Source organism: Salmo salar, chromosome ssa11, assembly GCF_905237065.1.
Source record: "Salmo salar chromosome ssa11, Ssal_v3.1, whole genome shotgun sequence".
NCBI lineage: Eukaryota > Metazoa > Chordata > Actinopteri > Salmoniformes > Salmonidae > Salmo > Salmo salar.
This window is the reverse complement of record NC_059452.1, coordinates 20,793,556-20,812,717: the sequence shown is the minus strand read 5'-3', so window position 1 is coordinate 20,812,717 and position 19,162 is coordinate 20,793,556. Positions and strand designations below refer to the sequence as shown.

Genomic DNA, 19,162 nt, shown 5'->3' with positions numbered 1-19,162 from the left:
TCACGACTGGACAGAGGCACAGCCACGAGAGAGTCAGGCCCACCCAATCAGAATTTGTTTTTCCCACAAAAGGGCTTTATTACAGACACACATACTTCTCAGTTCCATCAACTGTCCGGGTGACTAGTCTCAGATGATCCCGCAGGTGAGAAGCCGGATGTGGAAGTCCTGGGCTGGCATGGGTTATACGCGGATTGCGGTTGGACCTACTGCCAAATTCTCTAAAATGACGGATGGAGCTTATGGTAAAGAAATTAACATTACATTCTCTGGCAACAACTCTGGTGGACATTCCTAGTCAGCATGGCAATTACACACTCCCTCAAAACTTGAGATATCTGTGGCATTGTGTTATGACAAAACTGCACATTTTAGAGTGGCCTTTAATTGTCCCCAGCACAAGGTGCACCTGTGTAATTATCAAGCTGTTTAATCAGCTTCTTGATATGCCACACCTGTCAGATGGCTGGATTACCTTGGCAAAGGAGAAATGCTCATTAACAGGGATGTAAACAAATTTTTGCCCAAAATGAGAGAAATAAGCTTTTTGTGTGTATGGCACATTTCTGGGACCTTTTATTTCAGCTGATAAATCATGGGACCAACATTTTACAAGTGTTTTTATTTTTTTTCAGTATAATATGAAAGGAGAACATTAGGTGGCATTTTCCATTTATTCGTTTTTCAAAATATGCTGCCATTTAATTTGGCATGCAATCAAAACATGTTTTCAACAAGATACAGAAGTTTTATTTCATTAAATCATTGATAGAAAATCAACTTACAGTTGTCAGAATGACAGTTCTGACATAATATATAAATTAAGTATCTCTTAAAATAATGAATTATAGAGTATCGGATGACAACAATATATCCATTCAACTAAAGGATTAGAACATGTCAAACGATTTGGATGATCAAATTCTATGATACATTACAAATGAAGGCATTGTAATTTAAGTCTTAATTACCAGTGAAAGGAAAGAATGTGCTTTTTTCTTCCATGGCAAGTAAAAGGTACTCAAGTCAAATGTGCACTTAAAAGCAGAGGATTTTAGCATGAAATCATACTCAATGTATGCATTCTGAAATTGGTAGTTTGGCAAAGATCAAGACACTAAGACTTTTATAACCATTTTTACAAAGTGCTTTACCTTATAAAAGCACAAGTATAACATTTTCATTTAAGAGAAATGAAAACGACCATCATATTTTCCTTCATCAACAATCTGTAAACATACCAGAGTGTAAACACATGTTTTCTACCATTTATACAATACATTCTTTGATAGAGCACACCACTGCATATGTACAGTCAATTCCCTCAAGAAAATCAAAGGCAAAAAGACATTCGCAGAAATATTTGATAGTATCAATTTCTTGATATTAATTCAATAGTTATTACACAGAGCAATTTGAAAAAAATAAATGTACTCCTAAAAATAGAGTATTATACTGCTCTATAACACCCATGAATAGAGCAGGGCTCTCCAACCCTGTTTCTGGAGACCTACTGTCCTGTAGGTTCAGTCCAACCCTAATCTAGCGCTCCTGATTATATTAATTAGTTACAACTGGGGTTGGAGGTGAAAACCTACGGGAGGGTAGCGCTCCAGGAACAGGGTTGAGAGCCCTGGAATAGCGGAATAAAAAATAATACATCCATCACTGAATAAAAAAAACAGCAGAGGAAACACATATTTTGCAAGTGTGTGTGCAAGAATGAGAAAGCAATGGCAATATGGTTTTTCAATGGAGTCTAATGTGGAGTCTATGATTTCCTCAGTAAGCTATACAAAAGTGCATTCACTGTCAATTGCGCACACATACACTGATTGTACAAAACAGGAAAAAAAACACCTGCTCTTTCCATGACAGACTGACCAGGTGAATCCAGCTGAAAGCTATGATCCCTTATTGATGTCACTTGTTAAATCCACTTCAATCAGTGTAGATGAAGAGGAGGAGACAGGTTAAAGAAGGATTTTTAAGCCTCGAGACAAGGATTGTGTCTACCATTCAGAGGGTGAATGGGCAAAACAAAAGATTTAAGTACCTTTGAACGCGGTATGGTAGTAGGTGTCAGGCGCACCAGTTTATGTCAAGAACTGCAACACTGCATGGTTTTTCACACTTAAGTTTCCCGTGGTCCACCACTCAAAAGCATCCAGCCAACTTGACATAACTGTGGGAAGCATTGGAGTCATGGGCCAGCATCCCTGTTGAACTCTTTCGACACCAGTGTATATACGGTAATGTATATCGAAGTCCAATGTCAATCTCCTCATGATAGAATGTTTATCATAGATGAACAATAATATCTGTATGATATAATGCATTTGATAAATTGTATATAGATCTGGTTTAAGTATACATACATATTTACGAGACACAAAAAAAACTATTTGTAAACTTCACAGACCAAGAGTGATTTAAGAAGTGATTTTCACTCATCATCCATCCCTTCCACTGTGCAGGAGAGAAGAGCACCAAAGACTTTGTTTTCTGTGATTGTTCTCCATCTTCTCAGGCGGTTGGCAGGTCAGGTCTGGACCTGAATATTAGGTGTTTTATCAGCATCAAACAGAACTACGGCACAAAACTTGGTGCTAGCCCTCAGTTCACTGACAGTAACTGCCATTTTAACATCTGCCCCAAAGGCCACACACTCCCCTAATCCACTCCATCAAAGCCTTGTGCATTCTCTATGGCAATGTGTAGCTTCTCCCTCAGCTCCTCAAACGACTCATAGGGAGGCAGGTCCAGTCGGTTGAAGCTGAAGACGGTAAAACAGAACCAAATTCAAATGCACATTTGTTGCAGTAATCAGGTAGGACTATTAGCCAAACTGCTGTATTGTTAGTTACTCACCACGTGTGGGCTCTAGGTAGTTTGTCTCGTGTTCCCCACTGCTCGATGGTAAACAGCTGTGGTCCGTTAGACCCTGCGATTTCACAACATAAAACAAGATTAGGAGGAGAGAATCATATACAAACACCTCTGGTTACAACTCAGAATCCATGTTTCAAAGTTCATATCAATCTATGTAATGACAAAATGGTTAAAAACATACCTAGAATGTACCCTGTATTATACAAATGAGTCTTAATACAGAGAAGTAGAGAAGAGGACTCACCGTAGAGCTCTGCAAAGCCATTCATTGGGACCCGGGAGGTGCCAGTCACAAACTGCAACAGGCGGATACGCTTCTCTGCATCCATCAGCAGAACAGTCTGAGAATGACAAAATATCATTCAAATAGTTGGAATGAATATTGAGAATTAACCCAAAAATTAAGGATGCACCGATGTGGAAATTCTGGGCCGAGATCAGATATTTACCGATATCCAACGTGTTCCTGGGAGTTTTCGCTTTCAGGAATGGGCTAATAATAGCTAATAGCTCAAACCACTTGGACGCTAAAGTTAAACTCTTCCTATGAATTTTTCTTCACATTGCTCCACCCACTTCAAAAAAACACCACAGACCGTGGTCCCCATCATTGTCCTTTTTCTCCACATCAGACAGATGTCGACATAATATACTGCTCAAAAAAAATAAAGGGAACACTTGAACAACACATCCTAGATCTGAATGAAAGAAATAATGTTATTAAATACTTTTTTCTTTACATAGTTGAATGTGCTGACAACAAAATCACACAAAAATAATCAATGGAAATCCAATTTATCAACCCATGGAGGTCTGGATTTGGAGTCACACTCAAAATTAAAGTGGAAAACCACACTACAGGCTGATCCAACTTTGATGTAATGTCCTTAAAACAAGTCAAAATGAGGCTCAGTAGTGTGTGTGGCCTCCACGTGCCTGTATGACCTCCCTACAACGCCTGGGCATGCTCCTGATGAGGTGGCAGATGGTCTCCTGAGGGATCTCCTCCCAGACCTGGACTAAAGCATCCGCCAACTCCTGGACAGTCTGGTGCAACGTGGCGTTGGTGGATGGAGCGAGACATGATGTCCCAGATGTGCTCAATTGGATTTAGGTCTGGGGAACGGGCGGGCCAGTCCATAGCATCAATGCCTTCCTCTTGCAGGAACTGCTGACACACTCCAGCCACATGAGGTCTAGCATTGTCTTGCATTAGGAGGAACCCAGGGCCAACCGCACCAGCATATGGTCTCACAAGGGGTCTGAGGATCTCATCTTAGTACCTAATGGCAGTCAGGCTACCTCTGGCGAGCACATGGAGGGCTGTGCGGCCCCCCAAAGAAATGCCACCCCACACCATGACTGACCCATCGCCAAACCGGTCATGCTGGAGGATGTTGCAGGCAGCAGAACGTTCTCCACGACGTCTCCAGACTCTGTCACGTCTGTCACGTGCTCAGTGTGAACCTGCTTTCATCTGTGAAGAGCACAGGGTGCCAGTGGCGAATTTGCCAATCTTGATGTTCTCTGGCAAATGCCAAACGTCCTGCACGGTGTTGGGTTGTAAGCACAACCCCCACCTGTGGACGTCGGGCCCTCATACCACCCTCATGGAGTCTGTTTCTGACCGTTTGAGCAGACACATGCACATTTGTGGCCTACTGGAGGTCATTTTGCAGGGCTCTGGCAGTGCTTCTCCTGCTCCTCCTTGCACAAAGGCGGAGGTAGCGGTCCTGCTGCTGGGTTGTTGCCCTCCTACGGCTTCCTCCACGTCTCCTGATGTACTGGCCTGTCTCCTGGTAGCGCCTCCATGCTCTGGACACTACGCTGACAGACACAGCAAACCTTCTTGCCACAGCTCGCATTGATGTGCCATCCTGGATGAGCTGCACTACCTGAGCCACTTGTGTGGGTTGTAGACTCCATCTCATGCTACCACTAGAGTGAAAGCACCGCCAGCATTCAAAAGTGACCAAAACATCAGCCAGGAAGCATAGGAACTGAGAAGTGGACTGTGGTCCCCACCTGCAGAACCACTCCTTTATTGGGGGTGTCTTGCTAATTGCCTATAATTTCCACCTGTTGTCTATTTCATTTGCACAACAGCATGTGAAATTTATTGTCAATCAGTGTTGCTTCCTAAGTGGAAAGTTTGATTTCACAGAAGTGTGATTTACTTGGAGTTACATTGTGTTGTTTAAGTGTTCCCTTTATTTTTTTGAGCAGTGTATTTTTAACCAATTATCGTCCGATACCGATATGGTCACCGATCAATCGTACATCCCTAACAAAAACACTCTTTAATCCAGAGGCTTCTGCTCTAGTGGTGGAGTATCCTCTTACCTTCCAGAACCATAGGATGACAGGCTGGTTGGGACAGTAGCCATTCTTGTACTTGGTGTTCTCCCTCCAGTCGTTCACATCCACGTCTCCCAGGCCACACATCAGGAGCTAAAGAGAGAAAAAAAAGAAGATAGAACATCACTCAACGATCTGGAAAGACAGGCTCTCAGTCATGCACACATCTCAGAGTGATAGGAATGACACCCACCTCCAGCTCATTCTCGTCAAAGATCTTGATGAGATCCTGGGGTATCAACTCATAGAATCCCTAAGACAAGAGAGAGGAACAAGCAATAAGTCAACCGTTTCTTTCAATCTTATCACAACATCTCAATAAAACCTAGTGTTTACCTCCTTGAATGCGGTCATCTGCTTCAGTATCCTGTTCACGAACCTCCACTGCATGACAAGACTGACAAAGAAAAGGTTTACTTTGAAATGGAAGCATTCAAAATCCCTAATAATTTCTAAATGTATCTAATGATGCAGACATTATGTGGTGGGTGGTGGTTTCACTGTCCATTAGCAAACCCTTCTAAGGCCAAATATGTGACTTGTGGGTCACCAACAGGTAACCAGCTGAACAGCACGACATGGCAGTGTGCATGAGGCGTGTTTCCTCTTTCTACCAGCAGAGGGCGCTGGTGCTTACTGGATGTATTCCTTCTTGTTGTCATCGGTGACTACTATTTCAGATCCTCCTGGCTTCAGCTCATGCTGGTGTGTCTAAAGAGGAGGAAATGTGATGTCAGCATGACTGATACCAGAGTACAACCTAGCATCGACGTTAACCTCTTCACTCAATAGGCACAAGATAGAACAGAAAATACTTGTGCCAAACAACAAATAGGAAGTAGGTCCCACCTGTCCAAAGAGCTCTTCGTCTATGGTGAACCTCAGATCCAGGTCTATCGGGTCATTCTCCAATATCCACTTCAGGGAGTTGAAGTACTCACTGTCCTGAAATAACAAAACACGAACACCATTACCTCTTATGGTGAAACACTGCTGTTTTAGCTGTCTGATTTATCGTCTCTACTATCTGATTAGGTGATGAGAAGATGTGAGAGTAATCTAGATATTATTAGGCACCTACCACAGACTCCATGTCCTGTAGAGTAATGGGCTTCTGCAACATCATCTTGTAGAAAGGCCTGATGAAGAAGGCTAGAAAAAAATAACATGTCAGGATCTGTTCAACACACACATAACCCTTGTGGCCCTAGCATAGAGCTGTCCTCAGCTCTTAGTTTCTCTACACACACTCATGTCACACTATGATTAAACAAATTAATGATCTTTTACCAGACACAAAGTTCATGAGCGAAATCCCCAGCAGTGAGACTCACCGTCCAGCAGCTTGCCATGGTAGACAGCCATGCCTGCCACACGGCCAATGAACTTGAAGTAGGACAGGTGGTCCTCATTGCAGAGGCCTGAGTTGGGGTTGATCTGCAGAGTGTAGTTGTCCCTGACACAGAACAGGCAGAGGAGAAACTTAACACAGCTCTAAAGTCCTCCAAATCATTCTCTGATCCATTCCAGAACATATCCCCTCATTAAAATGATTCATAATGCTGTCAGAGATGTTATTCACTAACAGCCCCATTGAAGGCCTGTTCCATTTTTCCTTGCCTGACAATGGAATTCTAACACATTCAAATAGAGACTCACGTGGCAGAATACTCAAACAGCCCATAATAGGGGTTGAACATCTCCTTGGAGATGAGGAAGAACCATTCCCTGGCCACGCCCCCGTAATCCAAGCCCTTCTCTCCCTCAAACTCCACCCACAGCCGGGCCTTCAGGAAGTCGGCCCTCTTGATTGACAGGATTCGTCTGTAAGAGTCCTCTAGCACGGCGTTCCGCCTGAGCTTCATCTCAAAGCGGTTGGGGATGTCAGCCTGGAATTGGAGATAGAGCATGCTGTGTGAGTGGACTTTCTACTGATGAGCTGAGTTGACATCAGGTCAGGGGATGTAGCTGGACTAAATGTCATAGAAGATATTGTGAGGATGATTGAAAGAAACAAGATAGGCTTTTACAGTGTGAATGTGCTGTATATCTGACCTATTTGTGAGGTAAAAACAATGCTTACCGGTTTCTTCAGCTTCTTCCGGAAGTATTCATACTTCTGTTTATAGTCTCTGGAGTAAGGCACAGCCTAGAATAGACAAGGATGGGAGATCCAATGACCGGAAATCAATTATAAACACATGATGAATTATGTGGTTTTATGGCCAACCTGGAGAACCTGACTCCAAAAAGAGAATGGGTCATATTACATTCCTCATAAATTACTCTACCGGAATCTAATAAATAAAAATCTCTAGCTATAGCTTTTTAAATATCATCTATACTTACTGGTCCAGTTATGGCTGAATTCTGCAGTCTGGGGTCATCCCATTGTGTGTTCTTCGTGTCTGAAAATACATCAGATTTATTCAGCATTGGTAGTAGGCGTATGCATTTCACTCATTTTGACAAATTGTAGTACATGTCATACATACTGTGATCTATGTAGAATATCCTCCCATCACTGTGGACCCTCTCCTCCCAGCCAGGCTAAGATAAGGGATAGCACAAACATTACTCCCACCATAATTTTCGCCCTTAAAATCAACCATTCCACTCAGCAATTTTCAACTTTAAGAGGCTCCTCACATTGGCCTGCTAATTGCCTTCTTAGAATGCTATTATTGGGTATGATATCATTGTAAAGCTTACCGGCATTGGCCCGAGGTCAGTTGGGTCTAGCGAAGGTCTCCTCCTCATGTGCACAGGAATCTTCAACCTGGGGTCTTCCTGTTCACAGCCAGATAAACAGGAAATAAGTCACACAAACAGGAAGGAGCAGTGAGAATGGCAGTATTGTCCAGTGAATAACTGGTAATTCTGGCCATGATGATGCGTGACTAGACCCTATAGGTAGGGCCTGGGGGTATTTCTTGATCATGTGACCTGATCAAGAAAAACTACATATATAGTACCAGTCAAAAGTTTGGATACACCTACTCATTCAAGGGTTTTTCTTTTATTTGTTCTAATTTCTACATTTTAGAGTAATAGTGAAGACATCAAACCTATGAGATAACACATATGGAATCATGTAGTAACCAAAAAAGTGTAAAACAAATCAAAATATATTTAATATTTGAGATTCTTCAAAGCAGCCACACTTTGCCTTGATGACAGCTTTGCACACTCTTGGCATTCTCTCAAACCTGATTCATGAGGTAGTCACCTGGAATGCATTTCAATTAACCTGTTATGGATAGGGGGCAGTATTTTCACGGCCGGATAAAAAACGTACCCGATTTAATCTGTTTATTACTCCTGCCCAGAAACTAGAATATGCATATAATTGTTTGATTTGGATAGAAAACCCCCTAAAGTTTCTAAAATTGTTTGAATGGTGTCTCTGAGTATAACAGAACTCATATGTCAGGCCAAAACCTGAGAAGATTCCAAACAGGAAGTGCCCTCTCTGACCATTTCTTGGCCTTCTTTAGCCTCTTTATTGAAAACAGAGGATCTCTGCTGTAACATGACACTTTCTAAGGCTCCCATAGGCTCTCAGAAGGCACCAGAACGTTGAATGATGACGTTGCAGTCCCTGGCTGAAAAACAGTAGCGCATTTGGATAGTGGTCGATCTGAGAACAATGAGACGGGTGCACGCGTGCACGTGAAGAGTCCATTTTACATTTTCAGTCTTTGAACGAAAACGACATCTCCCAGTCGGAATATTATCGCTATTTTACGAGAAAAATCGCATAAAAATTGATTTTAAACAGCGTTTGACATGCTTCGAAGTACGGTAATGGAATATTTTGACATTTTTTGTCACGATACGCGCCGGCGCGTCACCCTTCGTTACCCTTCGGATAGTGTCTTGAACGCACGAACAAAACGCCGCTATTTGGATGCAACTATGGATTATTTGGAACCAAACCAACATTTGTTGTTGAAGTAGAAGTCCTGGGAGTGCATTCTGACGAAGAACAGCAAAGGTAATCCAATTTTTCTTATAGTAAATCTGAGTTTGGTGAGTACCAAACTTGGAGGGTGTCAAAATAGCTAGCCTGTGATGGCCGGGCTATGTACTCAGAATATTGCAAATTGTGCTTTCACCGAAAAGCTATTTTAAAATCGGACACCGCGATTGCATAAAGGAGTTCTGTATCTATAATTCTTAAAATAATTGTTATGTTTTTTGTGAATGTTTATCGTGAGTAATTTAGTAAATTCACCGGAAGTGTTCGGTGGGAATGCTAGTTCTGAACGTCACATGCTAATGTAAAAAGCTGGTTTTTGATATAAATATGAACTTGATTTAACAAAACATGCATGTATTGTATAACATAATGTCCTAGGAGTGTCATCTGATGAAGATCAAAGGTTAGTGATGCATTTAGCTGTGGTTTTGGTTTTTGTGACATTATATGCTAGCTTGAAAAATGGGTGTCTGATTATTTCTGGCTGGATACCCTCCTGACATAATCTAATGTTTTGCTTTCGTTGTAAAGCCTTTTTGAAATCAGACAGTGTGGTTAGATAAAGGAGAGTCTTGTCTTTAAAATGGTGTAAAATAGTCATATGTTTGAAAAATGGAAGTTTTCGGATTTTCGAGGAATTTGTAATTCGCGCCACGCCTTATCATTGGATATTGGAGCGGTGTTCCGCTAGCGGAACATCTAGATGTAAGAGGTTAACAGGTGTGCCTTGTTAATTTGTGGAATTTCTTAACTTCTTAATGCGTTTGAGCCAATCAGTTGTGTTGTCACAAGGTAGGGGTGGTTACAGAAGATAGCCTTACTTGGCAAAAGACCAAGTCCATATTATGGCAAGAACAGCTCAAATAAGCAAAGAGAAATGACACTCCGTCATTACTTTAAGACATGAAGGTCAAGAACTTTAAAAGAATTTAGAAAGTTTCTTCAAGCGCAGTCGCAAAAACCATCAAGCGCTCTGATGAAACTGGCTCTCATGAGGACCGCCACAGGAAAGGAAGACTCAGAGTTTCCTCTGCTGCAGAGGATAAGTTCATTAGAGTTACCAGCCTCAGAAATTGCAGCCCAAATAAATGCTTCAGAGTTCAAGTAACAGACACATCAACTGTTCAGAGGAGACTGCGTGAATCAGGCCTTCATGGTTGAATTGCTGCAAAGAAACCACTACTCAAGGACACCAATAACAAGAAGAGGGCCAAGAAACACAAGCAATAGACAACATTAGACCAGTGGAAATCTGTCCTTTGTTCTGATGAGTCCAAATTTGCAATTTTTGGTTCCAACCTCCATGTCTTTGAGAGACGCAGAATAGGTGAACGGACGATCTCCGCAGGTGTGGTTCCCACCGTGAAGCATGGCGGTGGAGTGATGGTGTGGGGGTGCTTTGCTGGTGACACTGTCAGTGATATATTGAGAATTCAAGGCACACTTAACCAGCATGTTACCACAGCATTCTACAGCGATACACCATCCCATCTGGTTTGCACTTAGTGGGATTATCAATTGTTTTTCAACAGGACAATGACCCAAAGCACACCTCCAGGCTGTGTATGGGCTATTTGACCAAGGAGAGTGATGGAGTGCTGCATCAGATGACCTGGCCTCCACAATCCCTCGACCTCAACCCAATTGAGATGGTTTGGGATGAGTTGGACCGCAGAGTGAAGGAAAAGTAGCCAACAAGCGCTCAGCATATGTGCAAACTCCTTCAAGACTGTTGGAAAAAGCCTTCCTCATGAAGCTGGTTGAGAGAATGCCAAGAGTGTGCAAAGCTGTCATCATGGCAAAGGGTGGCTACTTTGAAGAATCTCAAATATAAAATATATTTTGATTTGTTTTACACTTTTTTGGTTACTACATGATTCCATGTGTTTTATTTAATGGTTTTCATTACTACTCTACAATGTAGAAAATAGTACAAATAAAGAAAAACCCTTGAATGAGTAGGTGTGTCCAAACTTTTGACTGGTATTGCATGTCCTTTTAAGTGCCGGTATGCAGGTGCTTGCTCTCTCACCCAGGAAGTGGTCTTAGTGTTGTGGTCGATGAAGAAGGGTTTTCCGTTGGGGGCATTGCGGACCTCCCAGCCCGCCGGCATGAAGCCACACTCCCTCTGTGAGCCGGGGGAGTGCTGGGGAGAGCCCTCAGGAGAGAGCATAGGGGGCTGGTACACAGTGGCGTTCTGGGACAGAACAGCCTGGGCTGCTGCCTCTGAGGTTATCTGGAACATGGAAGGAGAGATGAAGATGAACACTATTGATATACTCAATAGGAGTGTGGACTGGATCCTATATCAACATTATCTACAGTGCTTTCGTAAAGTATTCAGACCCCTTGACTTTTTCCACGTTACATTACAGCCGTAGTCTAAAATGTATTAAATTCAAAATTATCCTCAGCAATCGACACACAATAGCCCCATAACTACAAAGTGAAAACAGAAATACCTTATTTACATAAGTATTCAGACCCTTTGCTATGAGACTCGAAATTGAGCTCAGGTGCATCCCATTTCCATTGATCATCCTGGAGATGTTTCTACAACTTGTTTGGAATCCACATGTGGTAAATTCAATTGATTGGACATGATTTGGAAAGGCACACACCTGTGTATATAAGGTCCCACAGTTGACAGTGCATGTCAAAGCAAAAACCAAGCCAAGAGGTCAAAGGAATTGTCCGTAGAGCTCCAAGACAGGATTGTATTCAGGCACAGATCTGGGTAAGGGCACCAAAACATTTCTGCAGCATTGAAGGTCCACAAGAACACAGTGGCCTCCATCATTCTTAAATGGAAGATGTTTGTAACAACCAAGACTCTTCCTAGAGCTGGCCACCCTGCCAAATTGAGTAATCGTGGGAGAAGGGCCTTGATGGTCACTCTGACAGAGCTCTAGAGTCCCTCTGTGGAGATGGAAGAAACTTCCAGAAGGACAACCATTTCTGCAGCACTCCACCAATCAGGCCTTTATGGTAGAGTGGCCAGACGGAAGCCACTCCTCGGTAAAAGACACATGACAGCCCACTTGGAGTTTGCCAAAAGGCACCTAAAGGGCTCTCAGACCATGAGAAACACGATTCTCTGGTCTGATGAAACCAAGATTGAATTGTTGGCCTGAATGCCAAGCATCACGTCTGGAGGAAACCTGGCACCATCCCTACGGTGAAGCATGGTGGTGGCAGTCACGCTGTGGGGATGTGTTTCAGCGGCAAGGACTGGGAAACTAGTCAGGATCGAAGCAAAGATAAACGGAGAAAAGCACAGAGAGATCCTTGATGAAAACCTGCTCCAGAGCACGCAGGACCTCAGACTGGGGTGAAGGTTCACCTTCCAACAGAACAACAACCCTAAGCACACAGGCAAGCCAACGCAGGGCTTCGGGACAAGTCTCTGAATGTCCTTTAGTGGAACAGCCAGAACCCCAACTTGAACCCGATCAAACATATTTGGAGACCTGAAAATAGCTGTGCAGCAACGCTCCCCATCCAACCCCACAGAGCTTGAGAGCTTGTAGCGTCATACCCAAGAGTACTTGATGCTGTAATCGCTGCCAAAGGTGCTTCAACAAAGTACTGAGTAAGGGGTCTGAATACTTATGTAAATGTATTTTTTATAAATTAGCAAAAGTTTCTAAAAACCTGTTTTTGCTTTGTCATTGTGGGATATTGGGTGTAGATTGATGAGGACAAAAAACAATGTAATAATTTTTAGAAGAAGGCTGTAACGTAGCAAAATGTGGAACAAGTCAAGGGGTCTAAATACTTTCCGAAGGCACTGGATCTACACAAGTTAAGTGGGTCCTGATTGGCTTTTCACATGACTTTGAATACTTCTTTAGTGCACTGTGGTTTGAGAGAGAGTGAGAGTAAAAGAAGGAGGAATGCAGCCTACCTGGATGAGTGGCCGTGTCCAAGTGGTTATCCTGCTGTTGTGATTAACGTAGTAGGGTCTGCTTTTACTATCCTGCTTCTCCTCCCAGCCTGGAGGCAGCCCCGCTGAGGTTGCTAACAACTATTGAACAACATAAAAAGAGAGAAGCATCAAACACTCCATACAACAATACCTCAAGTGAATAGAACAATAACTTCCTCTGAATCACTGAGCTACATGCTCAAACCTGATGACTGCATTCTCACTGTCCTTACATCATCTTGGAAAACTATGGAAGCCACACTTACATGCTAAAGCTGAGCTCAGATGACCCTATCCCACAAATACTGCTGTAGTACAGGAGTGTTGTGCTTCGGTGTGTGTGTGTGTGGGGGCGGAGGGGATTCAGGGAATGTAACACACCACAGGATGAACAGGGTGCTCCTCTACGGTCAGAGTCTGGGCACTGCCTCTGCGACTGGAGTGACTGGAAGGGCCCTGAAGCTGAAGAGAGCAAGACGACAGAAATCACAGTCATTACCCATACACGTGTTAATAGGCACATATTCTACAGCTCTAGACAGGCACTAATACCCGTCTTACACTAAAATATTATAGTCCCACCAAGATTCCTCAATTGCATTTGAAATGTTATTTTTTTTTTTTATCAACAATATTATGCAAGGACTTGCAATTTCAACCAATCAGCAGTGCACATTTACTGCATAATATGGTTCAATCAAGCCACACAGATAAAAACTTTGCATATTGCCATGTAAAATGTTAGAATTGACGTCGGAAAAAATCTATAATTTTTGCATATCACAAAAAATCCCAGCGAAATCCTAGAGGGACTGATTATAGCTGTGTTGTTATAACACAAGAGGACGCGTATACCCAGGAGGCTTTGGGTGTCGGTCAATTAGAAACGGGAGCCCGGTCAGCACTGGCCAGTAAATTATTCACCTGGAGGGAGGTACGTCGGTTGCCGGATGTGGCACCCGAGGCCTGGAAGCGACTGAGCTCGTCACAGAAGGAGTGAAACTCCAGGGGGGAGTGGGGTGGAGGGGGGGAGCGCTGGCTGTTGTAGAAGGTGGACTCATCCTCTGTTATGATTTCCCAGCTCTGGAGCAGACAGGAAACAAGACACATGAAGAGTTAACCATCTGTTCTGAAGGATGTCTTGATAGTGTTACGTCACTGTCTTCTTATCTGGCTATAAGCTAAGAAAACAGTTCTGGGCTGCTTGTTCTGGCACGGAGTGACACAAAACTGACATGTAATATGACTACAGTAGGGCAACTTTTCTTTGGGACTTTGAGGAACACCCTGATCCTGATCTTGTTAAGGGCCACTCTGGACTATCCTGACATTTAGTCATTTGCTCGGTTAGCGGCCTCTAAAAAGAGGGGCTAGGACCAGAACACATGGTCGTAAGATATTGTCCTTATAAACTCAGCAAAAAAAGAAACATCTTCTCACTGTCAACTGCGTTTATTTTCAGCAAACTTAACGTGTGTAAATATTTGTATGAACATAACAAGATTCAACAATTGAGACAAACTGAACAAGTTCCACAGACATGTGACTAACAGAAATGGAATAATGTGTCCCTGAACAAAGGGGGGGTCAAAATCTAAAGTAACAGTCAGTATCTGGTGTGGCCACCAGCTGCATTAAGAACTGCAGTGCATCTCCTCCTCATGGACTGCACCAGATTTGCCAGTTCTTGCTGTGAGATGTTACCCCACTCTTCCACCATGGCACCTGCAAGTTCCCGGACATATCTGGGGGGGAATGGCCCTAGCCCTCACCCACCGATCCAACAGGTCCCAGACGTGCTCAATGGGATTGAGATCCGGGCTCTTTGCTGGCCATGGCTGAACACTGACATTCCTGTCTTGCACGAGATCACGCACAGAAGGAGCAGTATGGCTGGTGGCATTGTCATGCTGGAGGGTCATGTCAGGATGAGCCCGCAGGAAGGGTACCACATGAGGGAGATTGCCTGCAATGACAACAAGCTCAGTCCGATGATGCTGTGACACACCGCCCCAGTCCATGACGGACCCTCCACCTCCAAATCAATCCCGCTCCAGAGTACAGGCCTCGGTGTAACGCTCATTCCTTCGACGATAAACGTGAATCCAACCATCACCCCTGGTGAGACAAAACCATGACTCGTCAGTGAAGAGCACCTTTCGACAGTCCTGTCTGGTCCAGCGACGATGGGTTTGTGCCCATAGGCGACGTTGTTGCCGGTGATGTCTGGTGAGGACTTGCCTTACAACAGGCCTACAAGCCCTCAGTCCAGCCTCTCTCAGCCTTTTGAGGACAGTCTGAGCACTGATGGAGTGATTGTGCTTTTCTGGTGTAACTCGGGAAATTGTTGTTGCCATCCTGTACCTGTCCCGCAGGTGTGATGTTCGGATGTACCGATCCTGTGCAGGTGTTGTTACACGTGGTCTGCCACTGCGAGGACGATCAGCTGTCCGTCCTGTCTCCCTGTAGCGCTGTCTTAGGCGTTCAATTTATTGCCCTGGCCACATCTGCAGTCCTCATGCCTCTTTGCATTATGCCTAAGCCACGTTCATGCAGATGAGCAGGGACCCTGGGCATCTTTCTTTTGGTGTTTTTCCAGAGTCAGTAGAAAGGTCTCTTTCGTGTCCTAAGTTTTCATAACTGTGACCTTAATTGCCTACCGTCTGTAAGCTGTTAGTGTCTTAACGACCATTCCACAGGTGCATGTTCATTAATTGTTTATGGTTCATTGAACAAGCATGGGAAACTGTGTTTAAACCCTTTACAATGAAGATCTGTGAAGATATTTGGATTTTTACGAATTATCTTTGAAAGACAGGGTCCTGAAAAAGGGACTTTTCTTTTTTTGCTGAGTTTAGGTCTGGGCCTATATACCTTAGGTAAGTTGTATAGTTGGACCGCACACCACGTACGGTTGTTTCATAATCGTACCAGAGACCGCAAAAAGATAGTCTCGTCTCCATTTCAATATCCAATTCAGGAGAATAACTGTAATTCCATTTATGAATTTAAAGTGTCATTTAACTTTAGTGTGAATTTTTCAATACATTAATTGAATTTCGATTCACTTGAAAGTTACCTCAGGAGACTCTTGTCTGTCGTTGGAGTCCTCTTGGTCAGAGATCTGCCTGCGGGCGGTGAAGGATTGCTGGGCCTCCATGTGGATGTTCTGCCTTTGCTCTGCCTCCACCTGGCTGTCTCTACACAGGGAAACACACACACACACACACACACACACACACACACACACACACACACACACACACACACACACTTTTTCATCTCTTGACCAACCAGGTGTTACTGTATTCCAATACTACCATTGTGTTGAAATAGTGCTAGATTAAGTTCAAGCTGTCAGAATAAATGACAGGAGAACCCCAGACTTACTGTACTATGGGCCTGTGCCACTGTGTCGTCCTGGTTTCGTGGTTGACATAGTAGGTCCTGCCCAGGTTGTCCTGCCTCTCCTCCCAGCCAGGGGGCATTGCAGGCAGCAGGTGGTTATGCCTGGGACCGGACATGTCCTGGCCCTCTAGAAACTCCCAGCTAGGCTGCACAACAAAAACAACTGTTACACAACACGGCACATGCAGATGTCAACATTGCCCAAATCCTCTACATATGTTCGTTCAAGTCAAACAAGGTCTTGGCCACTACTCAGAAAATTCAGTGGCAATCATAGGAACTCATCATTTATTGAAGTTTGGCTTCAAATCATTCTAAGGAAGATATTAGCATATTCATCAAAGGCCATGGACCCATGGTGAGACAAATATAGATTGGCCTTTTGGACATGGTGTTCCTAGCCACTGCTTACATTAAGCATGTTCAAGAATGATGACAGGCTGGTTTTATCAATAACTACATCAGGAGGGAGATGGCAGGCAATCAGCCATCTTGGCTTGACACTGGTAAAAACAAGCCTAGTGTCTTTTCTCCTGGCTCTGAGCACCAATATGCTGTTACATGTATATACTGAAGCACGCCGACTGAGCAACAGCCAAAGCACGTAGATTAGACACAGTCTAATCGTGCTTCTACACCTGCATTGCTTGCTGTTTGGGGTTTTAGTCTGGGTTTCTGTACAGCACTTTGAGATATCAGCTGATGTAAGAAGGGCTATATAAATACATTTGATTTGATATTTGATCAAGGGGGGGGGGAATATTCAATATCAGGGCGTCAGGGGGGACAGAGGGCAGGGGGACAGGGGTAGGTTGGGTGGGTGGTGGTCTTACATCCATGTCTTCAGTCTGTTCTGCAGCATCCTCTGAGTTGTTTTTGGGTAGGTAGGTCATCTTCAGACGGAGATGACCCTTGACCCTGGATTTGTGACTGCATCAAAACAAAAAGTAAACACTTAACAAAAAAATTTACATGGAAACAATGCACTTTCTAATTGAGGGTAATGTGAGCATCTTAGGTGTATCAAATACACAATAAATGTCAATCCAACAATCTATCATTGTGACTGACTCAAACATGAAATTGAGCTTTCTCCAAGGTAAAATCAATATGTACTTTATGTAGCTATTTGAGCTTAATTTATACACCTCAGGAAAGAAAGGTATAGGCAAACTCACTGGAATGGAACGCAATATATTATTCAAATTAATTTATGCAATGCCAAGAGGCTGAATGTGATAAAAATGTCAAGGAAAATGTCACAAAGTAAATCCATGTTAAACCAGGAAGGATAAGCGGCTTGAATAATCATGAAATAATGCCAACCTTCTCGGGTGAAGTAGAAAATCCTTGAATGTGTACGGCCTTTCAATGTTAGGATTTTCTGTCTGAAATAAACATAAATAAAAAGTATTTAAAAACAGTTGAAATGCTCTATAAAGATATTTGCTGTATAACATCTACGCATGCAGTAACTGTATAATATATCAACAGTAAACAAGTCCTGTATAGACAGTGGACAGATGTACAGTAGGTCTACTGTAAATGCCATGTAAAGGTAGGAAAAAGCAACAAACATGGTGGACTGTATTCCATAACTATGGACAATGTTGTGGAACGGACTCTGACATGAGGGTGTTTATGTTTACATGAGTGCGCCTATGACAGTTCATGGGTGAAGATAAGTAACTATGTAAAGTGTACAGATCTCCAACAAATTATATCTAAAGGAGAACATGGAACACAAAACAGCACAGTCTATCCTACTCCTTTAGACATGGGATTGGAAACATGTTGATTTAGGAGAATTGGTTTCCACATACATTATGTAAGTGCTAAATAAACAACTTCCTTGCACTTGGCTCACCGGTATCTGGTGTAATGGTACATCCACCTGTCCCAGAAAGTCATCACGTGTCTGCGGAAGGATATAAGAGATTGTAATGGGGAGTCATGTACAGTAGTCATTCATGAGTCAGTCCATCAAAAAAGGGAGTGGTTACAATGTATCGGGCATGTTTGCGGGCTCGCACGCACGCACACACACACACACCTACCTACCTCTCGAGTGCAAAAGGTATGAGTCACTCACACACACAGTATACCACATCACTGGCCTAGATAAATAATAATTTTCCATGATACAGTCACCTTTACAGCACCACTACAGCATGTGCCATCAGCCCTCATGGATGATTTAGTTGTAGATGTATTCATTGGCACATTATACACATAGTTCTATTAGACAAGGCGTTCCCAAAATGGCACTGCACACAACCCCAAATTGACATTAGAAAATGCTGGGGACCCTACCTGGAAAAATTATATCTAGTTAAAGGGAAACGTCAGGATTCTAGCAATGCAGCCCTTTATCTACTTCCTCAGAGTCAGATGAACTCATGGATAGCATTTGTATGTCTCTGCGTGCATTTTGAAGGAAGTTGCTGACTAATGTTAGCGCAATTTCTAACCAGTGTTTGCACAATGACTGGAAGTCTATGTAACTGCAGTGCTAGCATGCTAGTATATACCATAAGACTTCCAGTCATTGCGCTAACGCTAGTTGGCATTGGCTCACGAAACTACCTCTGACT

At 43.2% G+C, this 19,162-nt stretch overlaps 1 protein-coding gene across 4 annotated transcripts in view; it reads right to left on the bottom strand.

Moving 5' to 3' along the window:
* Positions 1-606: 606 nt before the first annotated feature.
* The window catches only part of LOC106562216 (E3 ubiquitin-protein ligase NEDD4-like), a 53,287-nt gene continuing 34,731 nt past the window's right edge, over positions 607-19,162 (bottom strand). For 3 of the 4 annotated variants that reach the window (XM_014126944.2, XM_014126943.2, XM_014126940.2), the window contains 24 exons: positions 18,436-18,486; positions 17,895-17,956; positions 17,402-17,498; positions 16,551-16,714; positions 16,240-16,360; positions 14,085-14,243; positions 13,542-13,622; positions 13,140-13,259; positions 11,265-11,468; positions 7,963-8,040; positions 7,746-7,800; positions 7,600-7,658; positions 7,334-7,399; positions 6,910-7,139; positions 6,585-6,706; positions 6,332-6,402; positions 6,100-6,195; positions 5,888-5,961; positions 5,587-5,647; positions 5,444-5,503; positions 5,236-5,343; positions 3,137-3,233; positions 2,872-2,944; positions 607-2,776 (listed from right to left, as the gene is read on the bottom strand). In XM_014126944.2, coding sequence (XP_013982419.1) covers positions 2,674-2,776; positions 2,872-2,944; positions 3,137-3,233; positions 5,236-5,343; positions 5,444-5,503; positions 5,587-5,647; positions 5,888-5,961; positions 6,100-6,195; positions 6,332-6,402; positions 6,585-6,706; positions 6,910-7,139; positions 7,334-7,399; positions 7,600-7,658; positions 7,746-7,800; positions 7,963-8,040; positions 11,265-11,468; positions 13,140-13,259; positions 13,542-13,622; positions 14,085-14,243; positions 16,240-16,360; positions 16,551-16,714; positions 17,402-17,498; positions 17,895-17,956; positions 18,436-18,486 — 2,412 coding nt within the window. In that variant the 3' untranslated portion in view covers positions 607-2,673. Of the gene's footprint in view, positions 2,777-2,871; positions 2,945-3,136; positions 3,234-5,235; positions 5,344-5,443; positions 5,504-5,586; positions 5,648-5,887; positions 5,962-6,099; positions 6,196-6,331; positions 6,403-6,584; positions 6,707-6,909; positions 7,140-7,196; positions 7,224-7,333; positions 7,400-7,599; positions 7,659-7,745; positions 7,801-7,962; positions 8,041-11,264; positions 11,469-13,139; positions 13,260-13,541; positions 13,623-14,084; positions 14,244-16,239; positions 16,361-16,550; positions 16,715-17,401; positions 17,499-17,894; positions 17,957-18,435; positions 18,487-19,162 lie in introns of those variants that run through there. The other variant, XM_014126942.2, reaches the window with a different exon arrangement.